At 33.3% G+C, this 26536-nt stretch overlaps 1 protein-coding gene and 1 pseudogene across 2 annotated transcripts; both read right to left on the reverse strand.

The window, feature by feature from the left end:
* Positions 1 to 15944: 15944 nt before the first annotated feature.
* LOC148607986 (cyclic GMP-AMP synthase-like receptor 1) lies at positions 15945 to 21757 on the reverse strand (annotated as a pseudogene). Its single transcript, XR_015915136.1, has one exon. The product of XR_015915136.1 is annotated as a cyclic GMP-AMP synthase-like receptor 1 (transcript).
* Positions 21758 to 23434: 1677 nt separating this feature from the next.
* On the reverse strand, positions 23435 to 25078 carry LOC148607987 (cyclic GMP-AMP synthase-like receptor 1). Its single transcript, XM_088545097.1, has one exon. It carries the CDS (start codon positions 25076 to 25078, stop codon positions 23951 to 23953), a length of 1128 nt encoding a protein of 375 aa, XP_088401223.1. The 3' UTR covers positions 23435 to 23950.
* Between the last annotated feature and the right edge of the window lie 1458 nt (positions 25079 to 26536).

Below are 26536 nucleotides of genomic sequence, written 5' to 3' on the forward strand. Positions count from 1 at the left end.
TAATCGATGTTATATCAGTTATTGATATGGACGATGTGCATGCGCATATTGATTCTTCATCAAAGCCAAAACTGAATAAAATTGAACTGGTACTTAATTTTTACCGGAACCAGTTTAGCTTTTCATGAGAGGGTAATGGTAAAAAAACTATTACCCTCTGAGTCATGTGATAGAGCAGAATATAACCCCGGTATTGCACCAATCAAAATTCAGCAAATTGACATGAAGTATAATAATTTGAAATATACTCTACCAAAATTTATAATTAAATGGACTACAAATTCGTAAATGAGTGTGTCTCATCCGTTTATAAACTGAAGACTTAGATAAATCTCTAAGTCATAAAAGGATATTAATGTGAAAAGTGTCAAATGAATGTATAAACATTTACATGTGGCATAGTGAATAAATTTTGTAAGTTAATCTGTGTGTCGGATTATACTTGGCCACATATAGTCATCCACCAAAAGCCAAGCAACGAACAATTAAACTTCTACAGGTGGATACACAGTCTACAACGATGTCCATACCATAAAGCAAGCTGTAAAAGGCCCTTAAATAAATGAAATTATTCATAAAACACGAAAATCGAGCTTATCTTTTTGAAAAAAAAAAAACAGAAAACAAATAACATTGAACAAAAAAACACGACAACCTCTGGACTACATGTTCCTGGCTTAGAACAGGCACATAAAGTATGTGGCGGGGTTAAACATATTTATGAGCGCTCAACCCTCCCCGTTAACATAGGAAAGTTTTGGGAAAATACGAAATTAATGAATTATAAAAATCTGTTGAATTTGGATTTAACTCTTGAGATCGAAATAGAATACAAATTAATTATCAATTAGAATAATAGACAACAAGCTGTATCTACTCGCTTTTTCAAAATCCAAAAGCAACTGACAAGGACATCTTGTTCACACAAACAAAGATATCAATAAAAAACACGTATTACATCATAAAATATATAAGTAAAACGAGGTGTTTAAAGAGTAATCAAGGGAACCAAGGTTATAGCGGTAATCCAAAGAACGTAATCCAGGGACAAAGACCTGACATGGAAAACAGACACACACAACAAAGAACACAAAGCAACTAAAATCATACATAAAAAGTAACAAAAGTAAATGAGCAACTCGGACTCCACTAAAAACTGGGAGCATGGACCAGGTGCACCGGTAGGGTAACATTTTCCTGCCAACTATTTTCCTTTTAAAGATATCTCACCTTTTACAGTTTTAATGTTTGTAATTTCACCATACAAATGCTTATGTCAAAATTCTTTTAAAATAATTCAATCATAACATGTTTATATCATTTTAAACACTTTTATAAATATATATACGTTTTTGAAAGATGACAGGACGGAATGCTCCTTGCAATGTGTATGATCTACCTGAAATATTTTTGTAGTCCTTTCGTCTTGACAGAAGTAAGAAAATGACGAATGAACATCAGTTGATAAAATCAACAAAATATGTGAACAGTTGATTACTATATTATAGATGTAAGGCATTTTATGGAGAGATCTGAATCTGTTGGATAGAAACGAGAATCACGTGTGATTATTAATAGCCTGGGTAGTTGTATTAATCAGTAATGACAAATATCAGCAGAAGAAAATACCGAAGCGTCAGCAGTGATTCAAATACGTCAAAACATGGACTAAACGTGAACAGAGACGATCTAGATACACAATGTAACGACCCGAATATAAAAGATTACACATAAAAACTGAAGATACGGGAAACAAGATTCACAAAAAAGTAAAGCACAAGCAGTATGAACTCCTACAAACCCGATACTGATAACAGGTGCTCTACAGAGTTAGCATGTCCTGCACAGCGAGTATAATCCGGTAATGATCTAACAACACGTGTCAAACACTATTGACATAAGGGCGTAATAATTTATTTTAACTAAAAATCATGTTGTGAGTGTAGTAGATAAGTTGCAAACTGTATACAAATATCCGAAATTTACAAATCACCATAAAACATACGCCATTTTTAATTGATATTGAAATTTTAAAATTTTATATTGAACTTGATACTACAAAGCAATTAATCATGCGATGAAATTAACTTAGGTCAAAAGTTCTACGCGCGGTGTTCATCCAAACTTAAGAAAATATTTAGATCAGTACGACAAAGTAGTACTATCACATTTATTTAAAATTTTCTCTATGTCCTCATATATTGTCAGCAAACCAATATTCTTTTTAAGCATCAGATACATAGCCGTTGTATTTTGGGATGTGGAAACTATTGTTGATACATACATCACATGTAAAGTATATCTTTATCTATTTCGTCTATATAGAGATTTAAATGGTTTATGCTCCAACCTTTGCTTTACTCTTACTCATATTCACGCGTGTCTATTTCTGTGATTTATTATAATTTTGTTACCTATTTCGTTAATTATATTAAGGCTTAGAAAGTATATAGAAAATGTCAATATTACCTTTGCTATATGTATTCGTGGTTTTACTAAAAATGTACACTACAAACAAAAAATTTGAAAAAAAAACTAACACAAAAACAAAAGACTAAAACCGATTTTGCACGAGTATCATAAATTACATAAAATACACTGATTAGTGTGTCTAACATCGTTGTACATCGCAGTACTTCCATTTGACTGCAGTGTCCATTGTATAGCACCATGGCTTATCATATTGACTCCCATCTGACTGCGGTGTCCATTGTATAGCACCATGGCTTATCATATTGACTCCCATCTGAACTGCGGTGTCCATTGTATAGCACCATGGCTTATCATATTGACTCCCATCTGAACTGCGGTGTCCATTGTGTAGCACCATGGCTTATCATATTGACTCCCATATGACTGCGGTGTTCATTGTATAGCACCATGGCTTATCATATTGACTTTCATCTGACTGCAGTGTCCATTGTATAGCACCGTGACTTATCATATTGATCCTGGCGGCAGTAATTCTGTTGCTCTGTTGCATCGGTGGTATGACAAGGGGCCAATGAGGAAAGTTGGTATCCCATCGATCGCATTGTCGACCACTTACCGTGCAAGCTACACCACCTCTGTAATATGTTCGTGGTCTCCAACAGTCATCAGCTGCTCAAATTAAACAAACGGAATCACAGTGAAATTAAATGTCTTAAACATTTTACGATGATTGAAATGTGATAATACGATCTATACGATCTATACGCATAATTCTTATATGTAAAGACATTTAAAAAATAAATTTGTATTTCACGTCATGTTCGCTTCGTCTATATAAAAGAAAATAGTGCTAATCTTATGGTACATATTTCCGTGCTTTTCTTTGAAATAGATTATTATCATTATGTTTTGGTTAATCACAAACTGCTACATACATGTATATAAAGAACAAATGTGCTCCTTTTGTATTTTCACTTTTTTTAGATCAAACTTTTTGAATTGATTTAATGTAATGGCCTGTTGAATCCCCAGTTTTCTCTCGAAGAACAATCTTGTCTCAAGCAACCTGATGTACCTTCTGAATCAGGTAGGAGCTACAGGAATAGTATCCTTTCACGTTATTTCCAGAATACACGTATTCAACTATTTGTCCAGCACGAACTTTTGGTGGGTCTAGACAAAAAGCTGTAATGAAAGTGCATTATGTATTTGTTATAAATAAGCTGTACAGGAATAAATAATTAAAGTAACAACAAATATATATATATATATATATATATATATAAAGGTCTGAAAAATTCCCAACGATGTTAGAACTATCAAATTTGCGATGCAAATTTTTGGTCGTTCCCTCCGCGGGACTCGAACTCGTACCGCTGTGATATCTATGGGCGCTGGACTTTGTGCACGCGGTGTTGCCATAGATGTCACAGCGGTACGAGTTCAGACCTTTCTATAAGTTTACGTTATCTTCCCTTTATCAATTTGATCCGATGGAGCAGTGTAGCGAATAGAGTCGTCACATTCTGAGACGTTGCCATTACTCCCAGTCAGTCAACACTTTAGATTACCTAACCACTGCCTCGATGATTTCAACAAAATGAAAATCTTCATCGTGGAACAAAACACGATCTGGAGCGATCTACAGAGAGTGAAGCGGGAGGGATTTTGGATAAAAGAACTCCGTGTTTTACACCCACACGGAATTAACAAAAAACATTAAGTTCTTCCTATTTTGTATAGTTTCTTATAACAGTATTTGTAAATATTTTTTATTTTTATAGTTCAGTATTCAAGATCAACACACAACGTGTGTCTATAGCACAATTTCAAGATCTTTGTTACTGTCGGTAAAAACAATTTTGTACGTCACAGGTATTCACATGATTAGGTAGTGAGTTGTGTTCACAGACCATTTACTTTCATACACACTCAGTTTATTTAAGGCACTGAAAAAGGCCATTTGTTGACTGAAAATTTTGCCCATTATATACTTTATTATAGTGCGTTAACATCTTTATCGGTATCGTTGTACAATCCTTTAGACTTATATAATTATTTTTGTTTGTGCTGCATCGTCATGACTGGACGATCCGATACCCATTAAGTTTGCTGGTTGGCAGATTCCTTTAGACTATATATATATACAAAACATTGATCATGTTTGATTCTTAAGTTTAGTGCATGTCATTACAATAACTAAACACCTTGCTGGCTATCTCGAACTCAGAACTTATTTAAGTTGTAATTTGCGTTCGGGGAATATTTTGATTTAAATATCTTTTTTGCAAAAGTACGTTTTGATTTCGTCAAATATTTTTTTAGAAATTATAGAGATATTTTGACAAGCAAGCTATATAATAGTACGTGAAAAATTTTTACTCGTGTACCGTTGCATTCAGACAACCACTCAACATAACTCAAGATAACTCGTCGTGGTGAGATAATATTTTTTTCTGCATATCAACATCACGCTCCAGAACAAAACATCTTACCGCTCTATTTCAATAGACTTAATAAACCTACTTGGACAAGATCTTACTGGTTTTGTCCGTTTTCCTGTTTTCTTGTTACACGTGAGAATCGTGGTGTCAGAGAGCCCTGGAGGTGCCCTCTTGCACGTGCGTATAGCGTATATTGAAATCACCATCAACTGGATACTCCGTAACGGCATATATATCCTCCTCAACCATTCCACAGTCGTTATATACTGTAAAAACAAATTTAAAAATAAAACTACAAAAATTAATTTAACGAACGCATATTTAAGAAGAAACAAGGTCGGAAACATTAAAACGATAACAGACGGAGTTTGCGATCGAACAACAACAATGAAGTATATATAATATCCACTATCAAAACCCCATCAAAATCGTCAATGAGCCCAGATGTGAATTGTTTTAAAGCGGGTGTAAAGTTAATTCTAATGCAAGACAAGTTGTTTGTGTGGTCTGTGCTGTTCATCTTCGTGTGTTTTAGTCTGTTTTTTTTTGTGTTGTTGCTTTTCAGTTTATGTTTTCTCGAACGTGTTCTGTATATAATTTTTCCCTTTATGATATTCATTTTGAAACTTGATTTTTTGTTTTTTGTTTTTAATTTTGCTTTTCTTTTAGACAAATTAGTTTGTCTGCAAGCCAATTTAATTTACCATAATTAATCATACTTTAGTGTATGTAAGAGCAAAGACAGCCACGGTCCGTTAGAAAGGGCGAGTCTAAAATTTAACCATGAGATAAACTTGCAAATAAAACACACTACATATGGTACCAAAAGATAACTAAAAGAAAATACATGAGCAACAGGGATTCTGTAAAAAATACGGGACATCGACTAGGTGTACCGGTAGTTCTCATTATGCCAGAAAAAGGCAATTGCATAGAAAGCCGGTAACTAATTAATTGTTTACTTCCACTTAATGAAAAATGAATACGCCATTCAGAGACTTATGTATGTTTGATACATTGTTACAGAAATAAACACATTGTATTTTTTGGTTTTTATTGTCTTTTACATTTTAAGAATTGTCCTACTTGTATATAACTTTAAAAAGACCTTTGATGAATGGAATTCTGCTATTTATAAATAATTTAAGAGTTATCAGAATCATATTACTGGTTATGCGGATGATATTTTTTTTGTTTCTTAAGACTTATTGGACTTACCCCATTGTGAACAGTTATTCTGTCCAACACATAAGTCATCAGGTTTGCAGGAATGACCAATACATTCTTGCTTCATGAGGACCTGGAAATAAAAATATACATTTACTTACCAAAGCTACAACATTGAGGACATTTTTGTAATTGAAAAGACTTGTAAAAACGAAAATAAGTTTTCCATTAAAAAGTTATAACGGACGAGTTTGAATAAGATTATTGTTAAATAGAATATATGAAAGTTATAACAATCTAACGGTTAGTTCTCTCTGTACATTGTTATTTCACTGTATAAGGTTACACTTTGAGGTAAGGCCAAAAATGTTCACTACTGATACAAAGTATATTATCTCGTGACCGAGTAAAATTACTCGATTGCTTACATTAATCATATTTGTCTTCTTAAAGTTTAAATTCAAATATTGTTATTTATTTTCTGATGTTTCTAATTGCTGTTATGGTGTTATGGTGTTAGTGGTGAATGGAGAACACAACTTTCCAAAATAGCTTCTGCCACAATTGGTTTGTAGGTTGTTACATTATTTAAGAGTAATCAAGGGAACCAAGGTTATAGCGGTAATCAAAAGAATGTAATCCAGGGGCAAAGACCTGACATGGAAAACAGACATACACAACAAAGAACATAAAGTAACTAAAATCATGCATACAAAGTAACAAAAGCAAATGAGCAACTCGGACTCCATTAAAAACTGGGAGAACGGACCAGGTGCACCGGTAGGGTAAAAACTAAAATACATTATTGAAACAAAATCAATTGCCGGTTGTTTTGAGCAAAGGAGTGAACATCAATGTCACTAGTTCAGCCACCAATACTTAATAAATAGTTCATGATACTAGAAAAGCAGAGGACGCTTACCCTACCCGTGCACCTGGTCCATGCGCCCAGTTTTAGTGGAGTTCGAGTTGCATATTTACTTTTGTTACTTTGTATTTACTATTTTGGTTATTTTATATTCTTTCTTGAGTTTATCTGTTTTTCATGTGTGGTCTTTGTCCTTGGACTACATTATTTTGATTTCCGCTAGAATCGTGGTTCCCTTGATTGCCCTTTCATTATATATAAGAAGCAACAGAAAACCTGAAATGCTCAATATCGTAACAAGTATTTATGATTTACAAACTACAGTGTAACCTTTTTTCAACCGAACCACATTTATACTGTAGAATTTTTACGGTTGAAACACCTGTGTTCGATTTCTCCACATTCAACATACATTCAAACTGACATAAAGGGATTAGAGAAGCATCAGGTGTAGATAGCTATTTGTTTCTTTAAAGTTCGTGTTTCAGGTTTTTACTGTAGTTACTTATCAATCAATTTATACAACAGAGATATGCACTTTCAAGAAAACAATTGAGTTATTCTTAAATGATAGAGCTTCAGACCCCAAAAATTTTTCAAATGTAATGGAACTTGAACGTCTAACGCAGAAAAAGTACTAATCCAGAGATCGTTATATTTTCAATGAATTGCGATTATTTTTCAGACGCTGTCGGTATATTTTTGCTTTTAACTCTTTGACCTTAAAGACCTCGGTAGCAAATATCCATACATTGGTAAAAGCTGTATGCAGTTGGAATTTCACTTTCGACAGAAACTTGTCATGCGTGCTTTCGTCATATGTTACTTTAAATGATGTGCATTATGAAAAATCAATATTGACTAAAATAATCTTCGTAAGAAATAGTAATGTTAGTTTCTTCGTTTGATAAAATTTTCTTAGATTCTGTATACGATTTAAATGGACAGAAAAACAGAAATACATTTATTTACTATCAAAAGTGTCAAAACCTGTTATTGTTCCGAGAATATATACTGTAGATCGGTAAATAAAAAAAGATTGTGCTGGATGTGACTTTTACGAGGCTTTGTATTCAAAGGCAATATCTTTATTATAATCACCTTAATTGAAAATGAGATACTGGAACACAATTGTTATGAAAACGTTATTTATATCTTAATGATGATATGAATAGTTAATGGCGAACTAAAAGTTATAAATAGAAAAATATAACTTATTAGTTCGGCTTTAAGATCAAGTGTTTAAGTAAACCTTTAGATCTATAATGTTAAATGTAATTTACGAATACAAACTATTAATATTTCATTTAAATACTCGGAAATAAACAAAATGTTATCTCAATGAAAATATAAGTAGCTATTCACACTAAACAGAAAATGCAAAATCTAAAATGTAATGCCGATTTTGCATGACAATGCAGGTGTGATTTGCCATTTGTCCCAGTTGTCACAAAAGCTAGCAAAGTTCAATTGTTCTAATATAAAAGTCGTTATCCACAACCTCTACGACCGTAACCATAACTTAATTGATCGATATGAAGTGTTTGTTTCCAATATAACGACCCGCTCCAATTTGACACAGATGGTCTCAATTGTCGTCGGACTTGATTTTCAACGACTCTTTAAGTTGGCCATTTGTGGCACTTGTCTACTTCAAAAAGAATAAATGCATGAATCCATCGATACAGGCTCAAAATATTTTTTTTCTCGAGGTAAATCTATCTTATTGGTAAAACCTGTGAGTCATTAATCTTGAAAGTATAAATATTTTAAGTAGGCTAATGTGTCAGTTTTCAAAGATCCTAATGTAGCCAAGACATTGTGTACTACACATGATAAATATGTTGTGCAAGCAGACAATAACCCCGAAAAAAGCATTGTTTTTTTCTGCATGACACATAACATCCAATGCTTACATCGGATGTAGACGTAAAACATTTAGCATTTATTAGACCTATACTGATATCACATTCTCCAAAGAAGAGATAATGAAAAACTGTGTTATACTCGTTTGGTCTCTCTACTAAAGAATATAATTGTGATCTACTGTCCATGTACTGGATTCCAACGCTTCATAGCTGGATCTGCAAAACGTATTACAAAACCTCTTTCGAATATTTACACTAGATGGTTTTTAGTCTTGCAACGGCACTTGTTACTCCCATAGTGGTATCAATTCAAAGTGGTTCCTGCAAAACTCGGAAGATCTTCTGGAAATTCTCCATGCCAGATTATTATCAGAATACAATAGCTTCAAGACATGATTTTTCATTTTTTCATACTACTATTCCTCACACCCACTTAAATCATAACTATATACATTAAAATCGTTGTTACTCTAGAAAAAAAATGTACCCCTAGATACAGATAAGATTAGCCAAACTATAAGAAGTCTGGTACGTTACAAAAAAATCAACTTAAGTTTTTGCAGTTTTCTTATTCCGTACCATATATAAACCCGATGAGTAAAGGCAGGTACTTGCCCAATATTTGAATCAATGACTCGTCCATTATCCTATTTTGGTGGGGTCCAAATAAATCATTTACTTTTATTGTTTTGTGTGTTTTTCATTTGTTTTGTTGTTTCTAACTCGTTATTCCTTTGATGTGCCCTTGTTCCTTGAAATATATTAACATAAAAGTGATGTGACCTGAAATGTTCCCGCAGAACAAAACTTTATACGACCTGGCCTTATCTAATCTTTGTCCGAATTTTCTTATGTCCCATTGTTACGTAATGATATTACAGGAGTATCAGCCATCTTGCAGAACATTTCAGCCCATAGTACATCGGTTCATATTACCCGTTTTCGTCATTTATCCCCCTCTTGAAGCATATTTTATAATTATACTTTTGACTTTTCGTGTTTTTGTTTTGTTTTCAGTTAGCTTTGATTATGTATCCTTTTTTATAATTTTGCACATTTCTTTTTGAGTTTCAGTTTCTTTTTTGTTTTTGGGTGTGTATATAACATTATTTTGGATTTTGTTATGTTTCTTGTTGAATATAAATTTACCTTTCTCTTTCGTTTTGGGATTGTATAAATGCATTACTTTATTTTGCATTTGTTTCCTTGTTCATTGTTTTATTCAAGATATAGCTTTGGTTATGATTTGTAATCTTGTCTTCACTGTTATGGCTTGGTTATGATTTGTATTCTTATCTTCATGGGCATTTTCATGTTAATGTTTACTATAACTGCTCATAAGGGGACTATAACCCTGCAGTCGGTTGAACCTTGTACATTTGGAGAACAATGTGCATGTATTACGCATATTGAACACTATTATGGTGGATAGACTTAGCACTTATGACACTCAAAAAGTGTTGCCATTTCTAAAACATCCAACTCAGAACAGCAATCAGTGAAATTGTTTTATTGTTGACAACACAATAACAGAAAATGATTTGCTTCTGATAACATGCACATCTCCATATGGTAATTTCCATTGAATCTACATTCAGCTTCATAACAATCCTGTAGGTTATTAGAGAGGAGATGTAGACAATACATCTGCAGCATCAGACCAAATTTTGCTGAATAATGTTTGTAGATTCTATTTTCTACAATTTTTGTCCAAACATAAATTTCTGACAATATGCACATCCCAATATGGTATTTTTTTCAAATCAATCATGCAAGTTGTCTAACTTAAATTCCTGACAACATTCACATCTCCATGTGGTAATTGAACACTTCTTTGAGTTTCATAACAATCTTGTTAATTCCAACCGTCATAACTTCTACAATTGTTGTTCAAATATAAATTCCTGACAATATGAGGATTTCTATCTGGTCATTTGACACTCCACTTTCATGACAATATTGCAATTCGTTAAGTCGACGTTTTGCTAAAAAAAATGATGGCTTAGTTCAGCAGCCACCTTTTTAATAATTCATGTCCATAATTCATGTCCAAAAATAAATTAATGAAGGTGTACACATCCACATGTGATTATATTACATTAAGTTTCATACCATTCCACAAGCTGCTTAGAAAACAGTTAAAACAGACAGGCCAGCTAACCGATTGGCCGACGGACAGACGTTCAGACGAACAGGCAGACTGATTGAAATCTGTATACCCCTAAAATTACTTAAAGCATTTGTCATTTTAGTCATATAAAATAATGTATAATATCAAGCCATGAAACAAGATTTTATAGAGTATCATTGTTTTCATTTTTTTTCTTTAGACAAAACTTAGATACATTGTATAATGGGATAACGATGAGGTTAAAACTAGTAAAAACTGAAATAAGTTGAGCAATATCAGTGATATAAACAATTTGCAAAGACAAATATGGAACTATACTTTAATTTATCAAAAGTGAATTTCACGCGGGTGTGTTAAGGAGTTTTCTTGTACCTCTGGTTGACGTCTGATCACGCACACAATACGTGACATTTTAAATTGGGAGAAATTTTTTCGGAAGTAACCAAAATCTTTGTAACTAACACATAAGAATACTTTTAGTGTTAAATGAAGTCCTCAGTTCTGTTAATATATGAAATTAACGGTTAAAGAAACCCTCATCTTAATAAAGAAACACAACATAACAAAACTGGCAGCATTTTTTGTATCGATTTCGACGTCACAGAGAAGCTTGAAACGTCAGAGCACCTGTAGTAAATAAATGAGACGTCATGCTTGCATTTACCGAGACATTACACTTCAATTATCGATGAATTCTGCAGTCATACATGTTACCAGGAAAACAATTCTCCAAGTTTGGGTAAGTTGTACTTTAAAGTATCTTTGTTATGGTAAAAGACGGTTGTAACTATGTACGGGACCGGCTTGGCCGGGGTTCATTCATCACTGACCTACTAACAACATCGAGCAACTGTCATGAGTTTCAAAAATCTTCATTTGCCAAAATGTGTATGAAATAATAAATATATTACAACCCAACCGCAAATTTGTAAATTGATACTAGTAAATGTCTGTTTATATAATCTTCTTTAAATAGTTTTAATCAACTTGTAATGTACTTCTTTTAGTTTTAAAACCACTGATACAAATATTGTTGCCATTTCAATATTTTTCAATGACATGTGAAATTAATTGATTATTTAATTCACTTTTGGCCCTGGGTTGACTGACCAGTAATTTAATTGCATGACAGATATGCTAATTTGAATTTTACTGTCTTTACAGAGATATTTCCCAACTCCAAGCTTCAAACCCATACTAGACAGCAGGACAACCTTATATAATATATCATTTGGGTGACAGTATGGACTCTCGTTAGAATATTACCAAACTTCATCAGTTTTCAGCTGAGATTGACAAGAAATTTGACTTTTTATTTGTGAATAAATATTCCCTGGAACTTAGATGCAGGATTCAACTTTGATTTTTAGAACTGTATGTAAAGTTAACAGAAGGAAGCATTTACTTGCCATAATTCATGTGTACATTATACATGTACATTGAAATTGGATGTATTTGTGAAATACAAGTAGTTATATGTGTTCAATGGAAAGTGCATTTGAAAAAAAAGTTTTTTGTCAAATTGTGTTTTACCTGCATTCCAATGCCTGGATGGAGGTGTTAATGGAATTATAGGACAGGTACAGTGATCAATGTGATTAACATAACTTTGTATAGCTACATGTAACACTTCATATTGTTGTGTATACACAATTATTTTGAAACTAAAATGTTAAAACAATGGGAATGCCGCGCTGACAGGAGAGTTCCACTTATTGGTCACGCGGAAAAGGGGAGATAATGTAATTTTCGTTTTGGGTTTTGTTGTAAAGAAACCGGAAGTGAACATGCTTGCTAAAAAAGCATAAAATACACACTTTTCACATAGTTAATCGCTAAAATATTTAAAAATAAATGTTTTTCAAAGACTTAAGATATGTTTTAGAGCAAAAACTGAACCCAAAGGTGCAACGATTTGTCGAGACGATCATTTCAAAAAGGGGGACGTGATTCTTTTTTCAAGTTAGGGATACCCTGGGCTATATTTAACTGACGCAATTGCATCCCCTGTCTTCGGATTGGTCTATAATATGATTTTATGATAGAAATGACGCAGAGCTTTCTAAAAATACCAAATACTATCCATCATTCAATGCGAAGCATAGTAAATAAAGTGGTTAAAAATATGAAAGTTGAGGGAAAAAAATCGACAGTTTGCGGCTGTTTTGAAGCGATTGTAAAGCAATGATGAAGTAATGGTATATTCCACGCCTTCAATATGAAGCAGGCTAATTTTGGGTCGTCTAGACAATGTAACAAACGATTTGAAGCTATGAAGAAAGATACATGCTGTGAGTGTGACGTACAAATGATACCAAACCCGACGCCCAACAGCTCATCATGTGTTTCATGATTTTTTTTCGCTATCATAATCAGCTTTTTTTCTCGTAATTCATTCTCGATTGAATCATATTTATTTACTCTTGAAGGACATATTGACGTGAACATTAATTTCTTTTTTTATAAATTTGGTGGGGGGTCTTTTGCGGTAATCTCTGTGAATCCCATAAAAATGCTGGTTGTTTTGGGATTTAAAGATACATGTATTACACAGTTAGACATAAATTTTCTGAAGGTAGTACATAAGAAAGGGAAATAATTTTCTGTAAAGGACTTTCTTGGATATTTGTTCCTTCCAATGTAGGTCCATATTTGTAATAAATACAAGATATCAAAATATATTAGTTCTATATAAAATGTAATGTAAAACTGTCAAATTGGTGAAATATTTAGACAGAGGATGTTTATTCTTGCAGGAAAGTGAATTATCTTTGTGAGAGGAATAGCTACTCTTCAACAATTATTTTGATATGTTGGCATGTATCATCAGTACCAGTAACCTCAGATTGACAAAGACCAAATAGATGTAAAAAAAACACATAAATAATTAAGGTTGACTTGTGCATACATGTACATTTGTGTTTGAAAAACAGCATTCAGCATTCATACATGATAAGATGTGTCTCAATGACAGAAACTTAAAATATGGACTTGTGTGATTAACAAAAACAAACTGACACAGATTTCTGCTCTAAAGCCGAAAATACAACTAAGAATCTGTATTAAATTTTAGCATGTGGAACATGAGCGAATTACGACTGATTCTTTTTAATTTAAAATTGGAGATGCGAATAATTTCCTTAAATTAACTTTTGTTTTATCTTGTTCTTAAATATTTATGTTACAAACGAGGAAATACATCATGGCAAGTATTGAATTTTTATACACGAGACTTCAATACATTTGTAATTTCATTGTTTTAGCAAATGATTACACATGCATATTTATAAGTGTTGAAGTGTTGTCCAAAATATCTTGAAATAAAAAAAAAATCTACAACTTTTTGACAGGTATTTTTTTCTCCTAGCTTACTTCTGTTAATTTTATGTTCTATTTAAACTGGTTGTTTAATGAAAATAACTGATAATATATTAAGATTGTGATGGTATACAAATGTAAAAATATACTTGTATTTACTTATCCTTTTCTATAACCGCTGTAACCTTGATTACCTTGATTACTCTATGATATATATTGTAAATGGGTGAACATTTCTATAACCATATTTTTTTTCATGCCAGTTCACGAACAGTGTAACTGGAGCTTTTTTATAGTATGTCAAACGCTGGTTTGAGTGAGTAATTTTGAGTTCTCACCATTGAGGAAAAACAGCCAACACATAGCTACTTTTTCTGAAAAAAAAATGTAATTGCAATAATCCCATCTGTCAGATTTTATTTGAAACAGTATGTTAATGCATGTTCATGTACATAAAACATTTTAGTAGAGTGGCAATAACGCCAGAAATATATTAGCAAAATAAAATAAATACAAGCTGAATGTTTTGTTCTGGATTTCTATGGTATTAAATGGTATTCTATTTGTTAGAATAGAGAACACACGTCAGCCAACAGAACCTCAAATATCCATCTTTTGTGTACAAAGGAAGACGGAAACCAGTTAAATACCAAAGATACTACTGTCAACATTCAGTTGTCTGATTTACATCAAAGAAAAAATTTGGAGTTAAATAGAGTGGTTGTTTCTGGAATCGAGAGACTATATACCATCTTGCCGTCCCACTTATGGTCGTACTTTGTAAAAACAATCCCGGGATGCAATTGTGTCAGTTATTTCGGACAGTGGTATTTACCCGCCATATTTTTTCCTTAACTCTCGCCGACTAAGCGCCCGACTATCCAGGTAAATTTTGAAGAAAGTGGGCATAGAAAAATGTTGACAGTATGTCAGTCACCTCGAAAAATATGTTTTCTTATACAATTCGGTTTATCTGGACCTAAATTCTCATAATTTATGACAAAACAACACAATTATCAGAGTCGCACGATGTAAACAAAGATCAACTGCCAAGACGATACTAGCGCCACCACGAAAGAATCGGTGACGAACTGATCTTTCCGGTGGACTACTTTTCTACCTCCACCGAACGCGGCGTTCCGACTGAAAAAGAACATAATTCACATCATAAATATTTTCCAGGGAAATATGTTTACAGTACATGTTCAAAATGTGTTCAGTCATAAAATCAGATCATACTTTTCCTTTTGCAATCTTAATCTGAACAAAAGTTCATAGGTCATACATGTGTTAACTATGAACATTACAACAGACCTTGAAGTATGTTCATAGCCATATTATATAAGAGAAAATCATTGAACTATTGTATGAATATACATGTACATGTATAAACACTTAGCCCTAGCATCTTTTTAAAACAAATATTTGTGTAGTGGTGTGCAGACATATATAAAGCTAAAAAAAGCTAGTAATGTACCCCCTTTAAATAACTGTTATAAACATGTATTCATTGAATGATGATACTTCATTTGGTACTATGGTGAAGTGTATTTATGTCTGTGTGTGTGTGTGGGGGGGGGGGGTGCTATGTCAAAAATTTAAAGTCATAACAAATTTTGAATGAAAGGAAATATTGCCAAGAAATTGTTGGATATGGAATATTTTCTAAGATAACATACAAAAGGGTTGGGGGTAACCATGTTTTGTTCAGTAGAAAAGGGAGACATCTTAAACACAGGTTATCGATTTTTCTGAAAATTTTATTATGAATAACTACAATATTCAATGAAAAATGTTTTTATTTGTAAAAATATAAGAAACTCAAAATGTAGTCTGCTATCGCAACTAAATCGGTTCTTCACTGGTATCCGTCACATGTCAACGTGTCTGAGGTCCCCGTTGCTCTTGTTTCAATGTCGCCGCTATGTGAAAAATTATATGGTTTAGAAAATGCAAAATGCAGTGGCATGCGCTATGTTGATTTACTTGATTTATTATTTCATTTTAAAAAGCATATTTTATTTTACCTGAAAACTGCTGCGGGAAGTTATCTATCAGTAGCGTTTTGTTTTAATATTCGTTGAAATACAAGAAAACGCAAACTCATCACAAGCAAGTTACGAGCCATTTTTTAATATTCATGTAGATTTTTCACACTTCCCGCAGCACCTTTTGAAAAATATACATATTCATTGACCTACTATTAAAATTTGGATGTACAATCATCTTCCCACTGCACTTTTGACATTTATGTGGTTCGACCAAGGCTTGATTAACCGATCACGTGACTAATTTTTATTGCACATTTTGACATTTTGTTGATCGTTTTGTGTTTTGGAGGTTTTATTTTATGAACTTGTATGCTAAAAATATGAACATCGACGAAATTCCACGTATTAAGATGAGTTTAAAAGTAGCTAGTTTTCGTAGATGAAAATATGACAATTTATAACATTTCTCCTTAACACGCCCGTGCAATAAAAGCAATCTACGTAAAAATATTTTTGTAAGTAATATTATACTTTTACTTTCAGTTCATTTTGGTTTTTATCAAAACACTGGTCATCGAAATTAATTGTGTTCATTTCATCTTTCATAACATATTGATTATCTATAAAAGTACCTCAACAAAATGTGATGTGTTTCGTGACGGGTTGTTCAAGAACGAAGAGATTTTTTTACAAATTATATTCATCACCTTCATATCCTTCGTTTCAAATAAGTTTACTTCTGTATGAAAATAAAGTGGCAAGTTTCCCCTTTGAATGTAAAGGATTAGTAGCTTGCACATATATTCATCTCTTACAGCAAGTTAGTCTTATTCCCATTCGTGGTCGTACGGCTGATTTTCACATTCTCAAAATAGAATGTGCTTTAGATGGTAGGATGTGAGTTCTTGTTTCATTCCGTCAGGGTAAAACAATAACTGCATTTTTTTAATTATTCGTTGGCTTTTCTTTCGGCAAGTCCCATTTATATCAATTTGGTCCAATAGAATTTTTTCTCACATGTTACAAATGAAAGTGACCAATAGATAGGGTCCTTTGCTACATAATGTATGCCCTCCTGTTTTATTTCTTCGATTTATTTATCTGATGGCCATTCAGCACTTGGTCTTGGCCATCTGAACTTCTTTTTGAAGGGGACATGACTCTCTATAAGGGGTGCCGTGTCCATGCTGATCTCCTTTCCTGCTATTTCGGGATGACTCAAGGTTAATGTAGCAGCTGGTGATGATGATAATGTTTTAGTATCAATAAACTTCATATTTTCCGAGGATCGATTTACCGCCTCTCCAACTAAAGTTTTGAACCATCGCTTCACATTGATTGGTAAAATATAATCATCGATAGTCAAACAACAAGGTCCTTCATTTAGTCACCGTTCATTCCCTTTTCTCATTGTATTTCCTAGATATATAGAGTTTTTCCCCACGGGGGCTGGTGGCAATTCGTAGCAAGTTATTTCTACGTCTTGTTTTTGCTCATTATATCTAAAATATGATGGTGGTGTTGATGATGTCCATTGCAGCCGACCCGCGTCCAAAACTACACTGTAATCGAACTCGTCCGCTCGTTTTTCTTTTAGATGTGAATAGTAACTCCCAACATTCAGTGGTTGTGTCTTGAATTGTGGATCCCTTTGATGAACAAAAGTTAGAATATCATGAACAATTGGTTTAACAAATTCAACATTTTTCCTCGTCTCATCTTGTGTCATTTTTATTTGCCTCTAATAATAACGATTCAACATTTGGTTATCCATACTGGTGACTTTTTCCGTTATGCAATAATGTATCGTTTTAGGTTTCTTATATATGTGAATTTCCAAAAGGTTCATGTTTATTTTAAGAAGAGGTACTTTCCTATTGTGTAAACATTGCCCTACTTCGAATGTTCCAGTAACAATGAAACTGGCATATCAGTTAAAATTCAAGAATATATATATATAGAAGGATCTGAAAAAATTCCCAAACGATGTTAGAACTGTCAAATTTGCGATACATTCCGATTACATTATCTTCCCTGTATCAATTTGATCCTATGGAGCTACACACTCTGAGACGTTTAAACTACACCCCAACTCTAGAATCGATAAAAATTGGGCGTTTCCTCAGCGGAATTCGAACCCCTTCTCTTCTCTGACATCTATGCCAACAAGGCCTGCACTCCGACGCTCAAGACCACTCGACCAACTAGGCTATACAAAAATATGGTTTTCGTTAACCGAGTGATACTTCCTCGTAAGTAAATCTAGAGCGCGAACATTATAAAAAGGACAATATTTAAGTGATTAACTGTGATCTCAGTTTTCGGAAACTCATTTTCGACATGTAATAATACATTAGTTGACATCTAATGTAAACCTGTGGTTTAATATTTAAGAATGCAAGCTAGATTTGTCAATACATTGTTGTCAATAAATGTCGCTTTTGAAAATGTTACAAATAATTTTGTTCTTGAATAGACAGGTATTGTGGTGCACAAGAACCCCGTGACCAGAACAGTCCAAATAGAGATATAATGTTTCTACTTTCACTGTCACTTTCATTTTATGTTTTAAAAAGGTTACTCTTTTAATGAAAGTACTCTTTTTTGATAAGAAAGTGTCTGTTGTGTCTTAGTAAAGCATTTCCTCTCAAGCTAATCCAATTTTCGAATATTCTCTCACAAAAAAAGAATGAAAGAGTAATCAATGGAACCAAGGTTCTAGCGGTAATCAACCGAATGTACTCCAGGGACAAAGAACAGGCGCGGAAAAAAGATATACACAACAAAGAACATAAAGTAACTATAATAATACATACAAAGTAACAAAGGCAAATGAGCAAAAAATGAAAAAAATAAAATGAAAAATAAAGCTAAAGGATATTTGAATTGCTTTGATTTATTTTGGGAAAAATATTTGTTTTAAAAAATGAGAAAAAACAATAATTTTCGCCAGCAATATCAAATAAAACTGTGTTTCACTCTCAGCTTTAAATAGCGTTAACCATATTTGAAGGGAAAAGAAAACAAGTCGCAAAAACAAAGTTAATTGATTTTCCTAGACAGAAAAAAATAAAATCCCCCCTCCCCGTAAGTCAAATCGTTCTGTACTGCCGCTTTTGGATATTTATGATACAAGATTGACCTTACGTTTATTTCTCTCGACGTTTTAGTAATTATTGTATTATCATACCAGTCAAAATATACTTAAGAAATGGTTGTGTGTTATAATTCCTGAGAAGAAATTTTCGTCATTTTGACATCAATGAGTCAACCTATCCGGTATTGGAATTTGTGCAAAGATCTGACATATTTTTGTCCTTTCAAATTATAATTACTTGCATGACCCGACTTCGTGCTTTTTAGCAATAATTTGCAAGTATCTTCCTTACCATTTGAAATTCAAGCAAGGGTACATAAATATTATGCCGTATGCATTATTCAAATTAATCCACCGAGCATTAAAATGACACATTGTACATCAAATTACTTTGTATATCTGATAGGTAAATACATTCATTTTGAATAATGATTATACTTTGGCTTGGTATCTAGTATTACTATTAGAAGTTCATTATTTCAAGTAAACCAAAATCGTTTTCAAATGTTAATAACAGAGACAGAGGACGCTTACCCTACCGGTACACCTGGTCCATGCTCCCACTTTTTAGTGGAGTCCGAGTTGCTCATTTGCTTTTGTTACTTTGTGTGTATGATTTTAGTCACTTTATGTTCTTTGTTGTGTATGTCTGTTTTCCATGTCTGGTCTTTGTCCCTGGATTACATTTTTTTATTACCTCTATACCCTTAGTTCCTTTGATTACTGATAGACAAGTAGTGGCATAAAATCAAATCTTTTGTCAATATAATGTAGCTCGACCTGCACAATTAGTGCTGAGATAACCCTCCCCTGCACCCCTCCAACTCATCGTCTCAAATAAGATTTTCAGGTACCCGTGTACCTCCCATTTACGAATAAATTTGTCGCCTAAAAATATTTGTGTATTTTGTTGGCCACTTTTTATACCTCATTGAAGCAAAAATCAAAAGTTAGTGTGTTCTTTTTCTTTTCTAATTGTGTTCAAAATGTAGTATTATTTTGTGAACTTATCCGAGAATATTCTAATAATATGGTTATGAAAAAAGCTTAAGCGAGCTTGGTACTAAATCATTGTTATTTAGAATTATTATCGTATTTGATATGCTGTATTCATCCTTTGTTTAATGATAATGTTTGTAATATTCTTTGGCGACAAAATGATTCGTAAATGGGAGGTATTAGTGTAATTGAAAATCAGTATAAGGTTGCATTGGCGAGTGGGAGGGGTACAAGTTTGACCCTCCCAGCTCATTGACTAAATGTATTTAACCGTAGCCTGTGCATTTTTGAGTTAAAAGGCAAGAGACCTTTAAATAAATTAATGTTTCTAATTTAACTTTCATTTTCATTGGGTCGATAAAAAGGGTTCTTTCCCATAAATGAACGTAGCAATGACCAAAGACGACAGAAGATTATGGAAAAAGATGCACCCGATCCTGTTACAGCAAATTCAATTTCAGTCAGATATAATAACCTTTTGTCTAGCTTACAACAGCCTTTAAGTGGACATAACATTAGACCAAATCTTTGTTCACTACCTGTCACCCTTCTGAAATTCGACGGAGGAGGTATTGACCCTTTTCCGATCAATACATATTGTCCTTCATTACATCTGACGTGGCCAAATTCCATCTTTTTAAACCTGTAAAATCGGAGCTCTTCACAATACGAATCGAAAATGTATCCATATTCCATTTTCCAACAAGAGAATAGATGATATCAACATCAGTAATATTCTTCAAGGTAAAGATGTAGTGTCCAAAATCCCACCATGTTTAAAAAAAATCAATCGGTTCCGTTTACAAAAAGTAGTAAAATTTTCAACCATAAAAAAGTATTGCAGAATCTATGCATTGAGGAATACTTCAAGTCCCATCTGACATGTAACTGTGCTTCTTCTCTGTTTAATAACAGTCCATCTGGTAATGTCATCACTGGTTATATGAATATCATTAAGAATGAACTCCTACGGAAGGTATTTTCTCATAGTCCAAAATTCAGAGAACCACAACGCCTAAATTAGAAAATTAATTTAAAAAACCCTAATTGATGTTGTTGAAGATTATGCCAGGTCATGGATAAAGAGAGAAAAGGATCAATGGCTACGAGTTCTTGTCAGATTGGATACGTACCATCCGATCGTTGGTACGGAATCGCATCGACAAGAAATGTGTCAATAAAAGACCGTATTTTACGATCGTGAGCTCTTGAATGCATTTTATCGCTACAAGAGAAATATGTTATCGTCCCTGCGGACAAAGCTTCAGACAACATAGTATTTGTTTGTAAAGCCTCAATTGCCTTATTAAGAAATTGGGCATTGATAGCAACCTCCCAGGTAATGCCACGTACAAAAGTATAACTGGCAAAAAATGAAATCCTAAACAACCATACGTCCTTCATGTCTTATTTCAACATCGAAACAGAAACTGATTCCTAATTTGATAAATTTAATTGACAAAAATCCAAGACGGGAAAGAGACATGGCCATCGCCACTATACGTCATCTAAGTAACATGATATCTCCATAGATGGTCTCCTTCCTTTCATACAAAAACCTCTTGGACTTCATCACATTAGAACCAAACTATATTCTATACCTCTCACTCTACTACACTCCCTTTACAAAATAAGTCTTGACACACCTGTTTCTGACCCCACCTCATCATTTTACATACTTGTTGCCATCATTTTGGATATTGGTTTCCACAGACTCTTTACACCAGTTTGTGTGAAAAGTCAAGATGAAGAAAAACGATCATTTCTTCCACTACCATTTGTCAACAAAGGTATAGATGCAGTTAATTTGGCTAACATCCTCCATCACAAAAACGTCACCACCAAAATTCCCCCGTATTTCAAATACAAATCCATACCAATTATTTCATATTCATATACTTCACCCATTGCATCCAAAATTTTCAATTATAAAAGGCTCTTGCAGAACCTCGAGATTGAGGATTCGAGGCTAAACCACCTGACTGTTCTTGCAAAAACTCTCCATTCAAATATGGTCCTTCTGGTCACGTCATTACGGGAGATTTAACCATCGTCGAAAACGAATCTCTGCGTAATATCCTTTCTAAAGGTCCCAAGTACCGTGACAATAAAATTCCTGACAATATTCACATCTTCATGTGGTAATCTAACACCCATTGAGTTTCATAAAAATCTTGCCAGTGGTTTCGGAGGAGTTGTGGGCAACACATCAGTGGCATCAGATCAAGTTGTGCTGAAAAATTCCAAAGTTCCAACCGTCATTATTTCTACAATTTTTGTTCAAACATAAATTCCTGACAGTATGAACATTTCCATATGGTAATTTGACACTCCACTGAGTTTCATAACAATCTTGCAAATCGTTAAGTCGAAGTTTTGCAAAAAAATAATGACTTAGTTCAGCAGCCATCATTTCTATATTTTATGTCCAAACATAAATTACTGACAGTGTACACATCTACATGTGGTTATATTACATCCCACATAGTTTCATAACAATTCCACAAGCTGCTTAGGTCTCACTAACCACTTCTAACGTTTCAATTACTTTACTTGTTAAAAAAGTAATTTTCAGTCTCACTGTGAATTCCCAGGACAAATGACATCTTAAAGCTGCATACCATTGCGAAGCTTGGAAAATAAGGCTTCCAAAATCATTATGCTAATGGTACGATGATAGTAGAAATTCTTCACAAAATTTACTTCAATAAATAATAAAGAAATCCACATTTTTACCTGTTCTGCTAACTGACAGCATGGAGGCAAATTACTCACACATGTAAACAATATTCATACACTTTTGTAGTTAATTACATATATGATTTTAAAGTACACATTCTCAGCTTTTAATCATAATGCACACAAATAATGCACTTACAATGCATGTGTCTAGGTTCAGTGTGTGTTGGTACTACATAGGGAGTGGCCATTTGACCCGGAAGTGGTTAGTGAGACCTTAGAAAATAGTTAAGACAGACAGGCCGACGGACAGATGAACAGACGAACTGACAGACTGATTGAAATCTGTATAACCCTCAAATTACTTACTCAAAGCACTTGTCATTTTAGTAATATAGAAACGTACTTCAAACGTTTAGTATCAAGTCATGAAACAAAATTTTATAGAGTGTTATTGTTTTTATTTATTTCTTTAGACAAAAACTTCGATACATTGTATAATGGGATAACGATGAGGTTAAGAAGCTAATAAAGCTACAATTAGTTTACCCAAGTTGACAAATATTAGCTAAAAAACAATTTGCAAAGACAAATATGGAACTATACTTAAGCTTAAATTTATCAAATGCGAAACTCGATTAAAGCATTCAACGTAAAAAGAATTTCTGTAAGTGATATTGTACTTTTACTTTCTATTCATTTTGGTTTTTATTAAAACATTGGTTATCTAAAATATTTTGTTCATTTCATCTTTCACAACATATAGATTATCTATAAATGTAAATCAACAAAGTATGATGCGCTTATGCATTAATTTAATTTCAATATGCACACAGAAGATCAATACCATGTCAATAATGAAAACCGTAACTTAAGTGAATAAGTATTACACATGTTCCGCGCGAACTCCAATGATATTACGTGCTCGTAATAATCCAGACAAACTGTCGCTCCATTATTCCAAATATCGTGACGGGTTGTTCAAGAAATTAAAGATATTTTGGCAAATTATATTCATCACCTCTCTATCCTTCGTTTCAAATAAATTTACTCCTGTATGAAAATAAAGTGGCAAGTTTCCCCTTTGAATGAAACGAATCAGTAGTTGGCACATAGATTCAATTCTGTTTGCGAGTTGGTCTTGTTCCCATTCGTGGTCGTACGGATGATTTTCACATTCCCAAAAAAGAATGTTCTTTAGGTGGTACGATGTGAGTTCTTGTTTCATTCCGTTCGGGCAAAACAGTTCCCGTAATTTTTTCATTATCCGTTGACTTTTCTTTCGGCATGTCCCATTTATATCAATACGATCCAACAGAATTTTCTCACATGTTACAAATGAAAGTGACCAATAGATAGGATCTTTAGCTACCTCGTGTATCCCCTCGCGTTTTATTTCGTCTATTTTAAGCTGGGTAGGCCATCTAGCACTAGATCTTGGCCACCCAAACTCATTTTTGAAGGGTAGATGTCCTTCTATAAGGGGTGCCAAATCAATACTGATTTCTTTCCCTGCAATTCCTGGATGACGCAGAGTCAATGTGGCAGCTGGGGATTCTGACAGTCGCTTAGCATCAATATATTGCATTTTTGCCGATGGTCTGTTTACTGCTTCCCCCAATAAAGATTTGAATCTGCGTTTAACTTTAATCGGTATAATAAAACCATCGATAGTTAAACATCCTGGTCCTTCATTCAGTCTCTGTTTATTCCAGTTTTCCATTTCTCCGAGGTACGTTAAGTGTTTACCTACTGGCCCTGGTGGCAAAGCATAAGATCTTTTTTCTACATCACGTTTCTGTTCATTATATCCGAAATACGCTGGTTTTGTTGATGATATCCAATGCAGCCGACCCACATCCAACACTACACTGTAATCGAACTCGTCCGCTCGTTTTACTTTAAGATGTGAATAGTAACTCCCAACATTCAGTGGTTGTGTCTTAAAACGTGGATCCCTTTGATGAACATAAGATAGAATATCCTGAACAACTGGCATAACAAAGTCAACATTTTTTCTCGTCTCATCTTGTGTCATTTTTACTTGGCTCTCATAATAACGATTTAGCATTAGGTTATCCATGCTGGTGGCTTTTCCCGTTATGCAATACTGTATCGTTTTAGGCTCCGTATATATATATGTGTGTGTGAATTTTCTGAAAGTTTTCATATTATTTTTAGAAGAGGTGCTTTCCTATTGTGTATTATATTCATTGTCCGACTTCGAACATTCTAGTAACAATTAATGTTTCTTATCAGTTGAAATTCAAGAGTACATTAATATTTTGGGTATATATGAATATTCAAGCACTAAATAATAATACTGTAATTTCGATGAGAAGTTCATTAATTACAATTTATTAAATATGTCAAAAGGGAGGTAATACATTTAAGTGATGAAACTCGTTTTCGACATGTATTAATATTCAAGTTGACATCTAAACCTGCAGTTTAATGTTTAAGAATGTAAAGTAGATTAGTCAATACAACTTGTGTCAATAAATGTCGCTTTTGAAAATGTAGCAAATATTTGTGTTCATGAATAGCACGTAATGTAATGCACCAGAACCACGTGACCAGAACCTATAATGTTTCTACTTTCACATTCACTTTTGTTTTATAAAGGAATTACTCTTTTAATGGAAGTACTCTTTTTCATAAGAAAATGTTTGTTGTGCCTTAGTAAAGCATTTGCTCTCAAGCTAACCAAACAATCGAATATCCTCAGAAAAAAAAGAATGAGAAAAAAATTAAACGGAAATTCAAAAAAGAAAAATGATATTTGAATTGCTTTGGTGTTTTGGGGGAAAATATGTTGGGGTTTCCAAGAATGAGAAAAAATTTTCACCAGCAATATAAAATAAAAACTGTGTTTTACTCTCTACTCTAAATATCTTTAACCGTATATTTGAAGGGGGAAATGTTTTATATCTGTCGCGGAAAAAATTAATTGGTAGAAAAATTTTTGTATTTATTTATCATATCAGTTAAAAGATACTTAAGAAATAGTTGTGTGTTACATTTCCTGTAAAGAAATTTCGACATTTTAACATCAATAAGTCAATCTACCCGGTATAACATTTTGTAAAAAAGATCTGTCTGACACATGTTAGTAGTTTCCAACTAAGTTTTTGCATGGCCCGACTTCGTTCTTTTAGTAAAACAACAAATGTAGTTTGCAATTATCTTGCTAACCATTTGGAATTTAAACAAACATTATTTCATATGCCCGACAAATGTTTGTGTACACTTGTGTGAATTCCAGATGGTAAGCAAAATCATTGAAACGTCGAGAGAAATTAAACGTGAGGCCAGTCTTGTATCATAGATTTCCCAAAGCGGCTGTAAAAAATGATTTAATTTTCGTAGGAAAAGGGGGGGGGGCATTGTAAAGGTTACAAGCCCAGCTTTTCTTTTCTCTTTCTACCAATAATTTTTTTTCGCGAGAGATATAAAACATTTTTTCCCTTCAAATATACGGTTAAAGCTACTTAAAGGTCAGCGCTTTATGAATGAATACTATAAAATACTATAAAGTCCG

This window comes from Perna viridis, chromosome 9 (assembly GCF_037379345.1).
Source record: "Perna viridis isolate PV_CMFRI_1.1 ecotype Kerala chromosome 9, ASM3737934v1, whole genome shotgun sequence".
NCBI classification, from domain to species: domain Eukaryota; kingdom Metazoa; phylum Mollusca; class Bivalvia; order Mytilida; family Mytilidae; genus Perna; species Perna viridis.

Coding starts and splice junctions, on each gene's coding strand:
- LOC148607987 (XM_088545097.1), bottom strand. CDS start 25,078: ATGGATAACCTAATGCTAAATCGTTATTATGAGAGCCAAGTAAAAATG.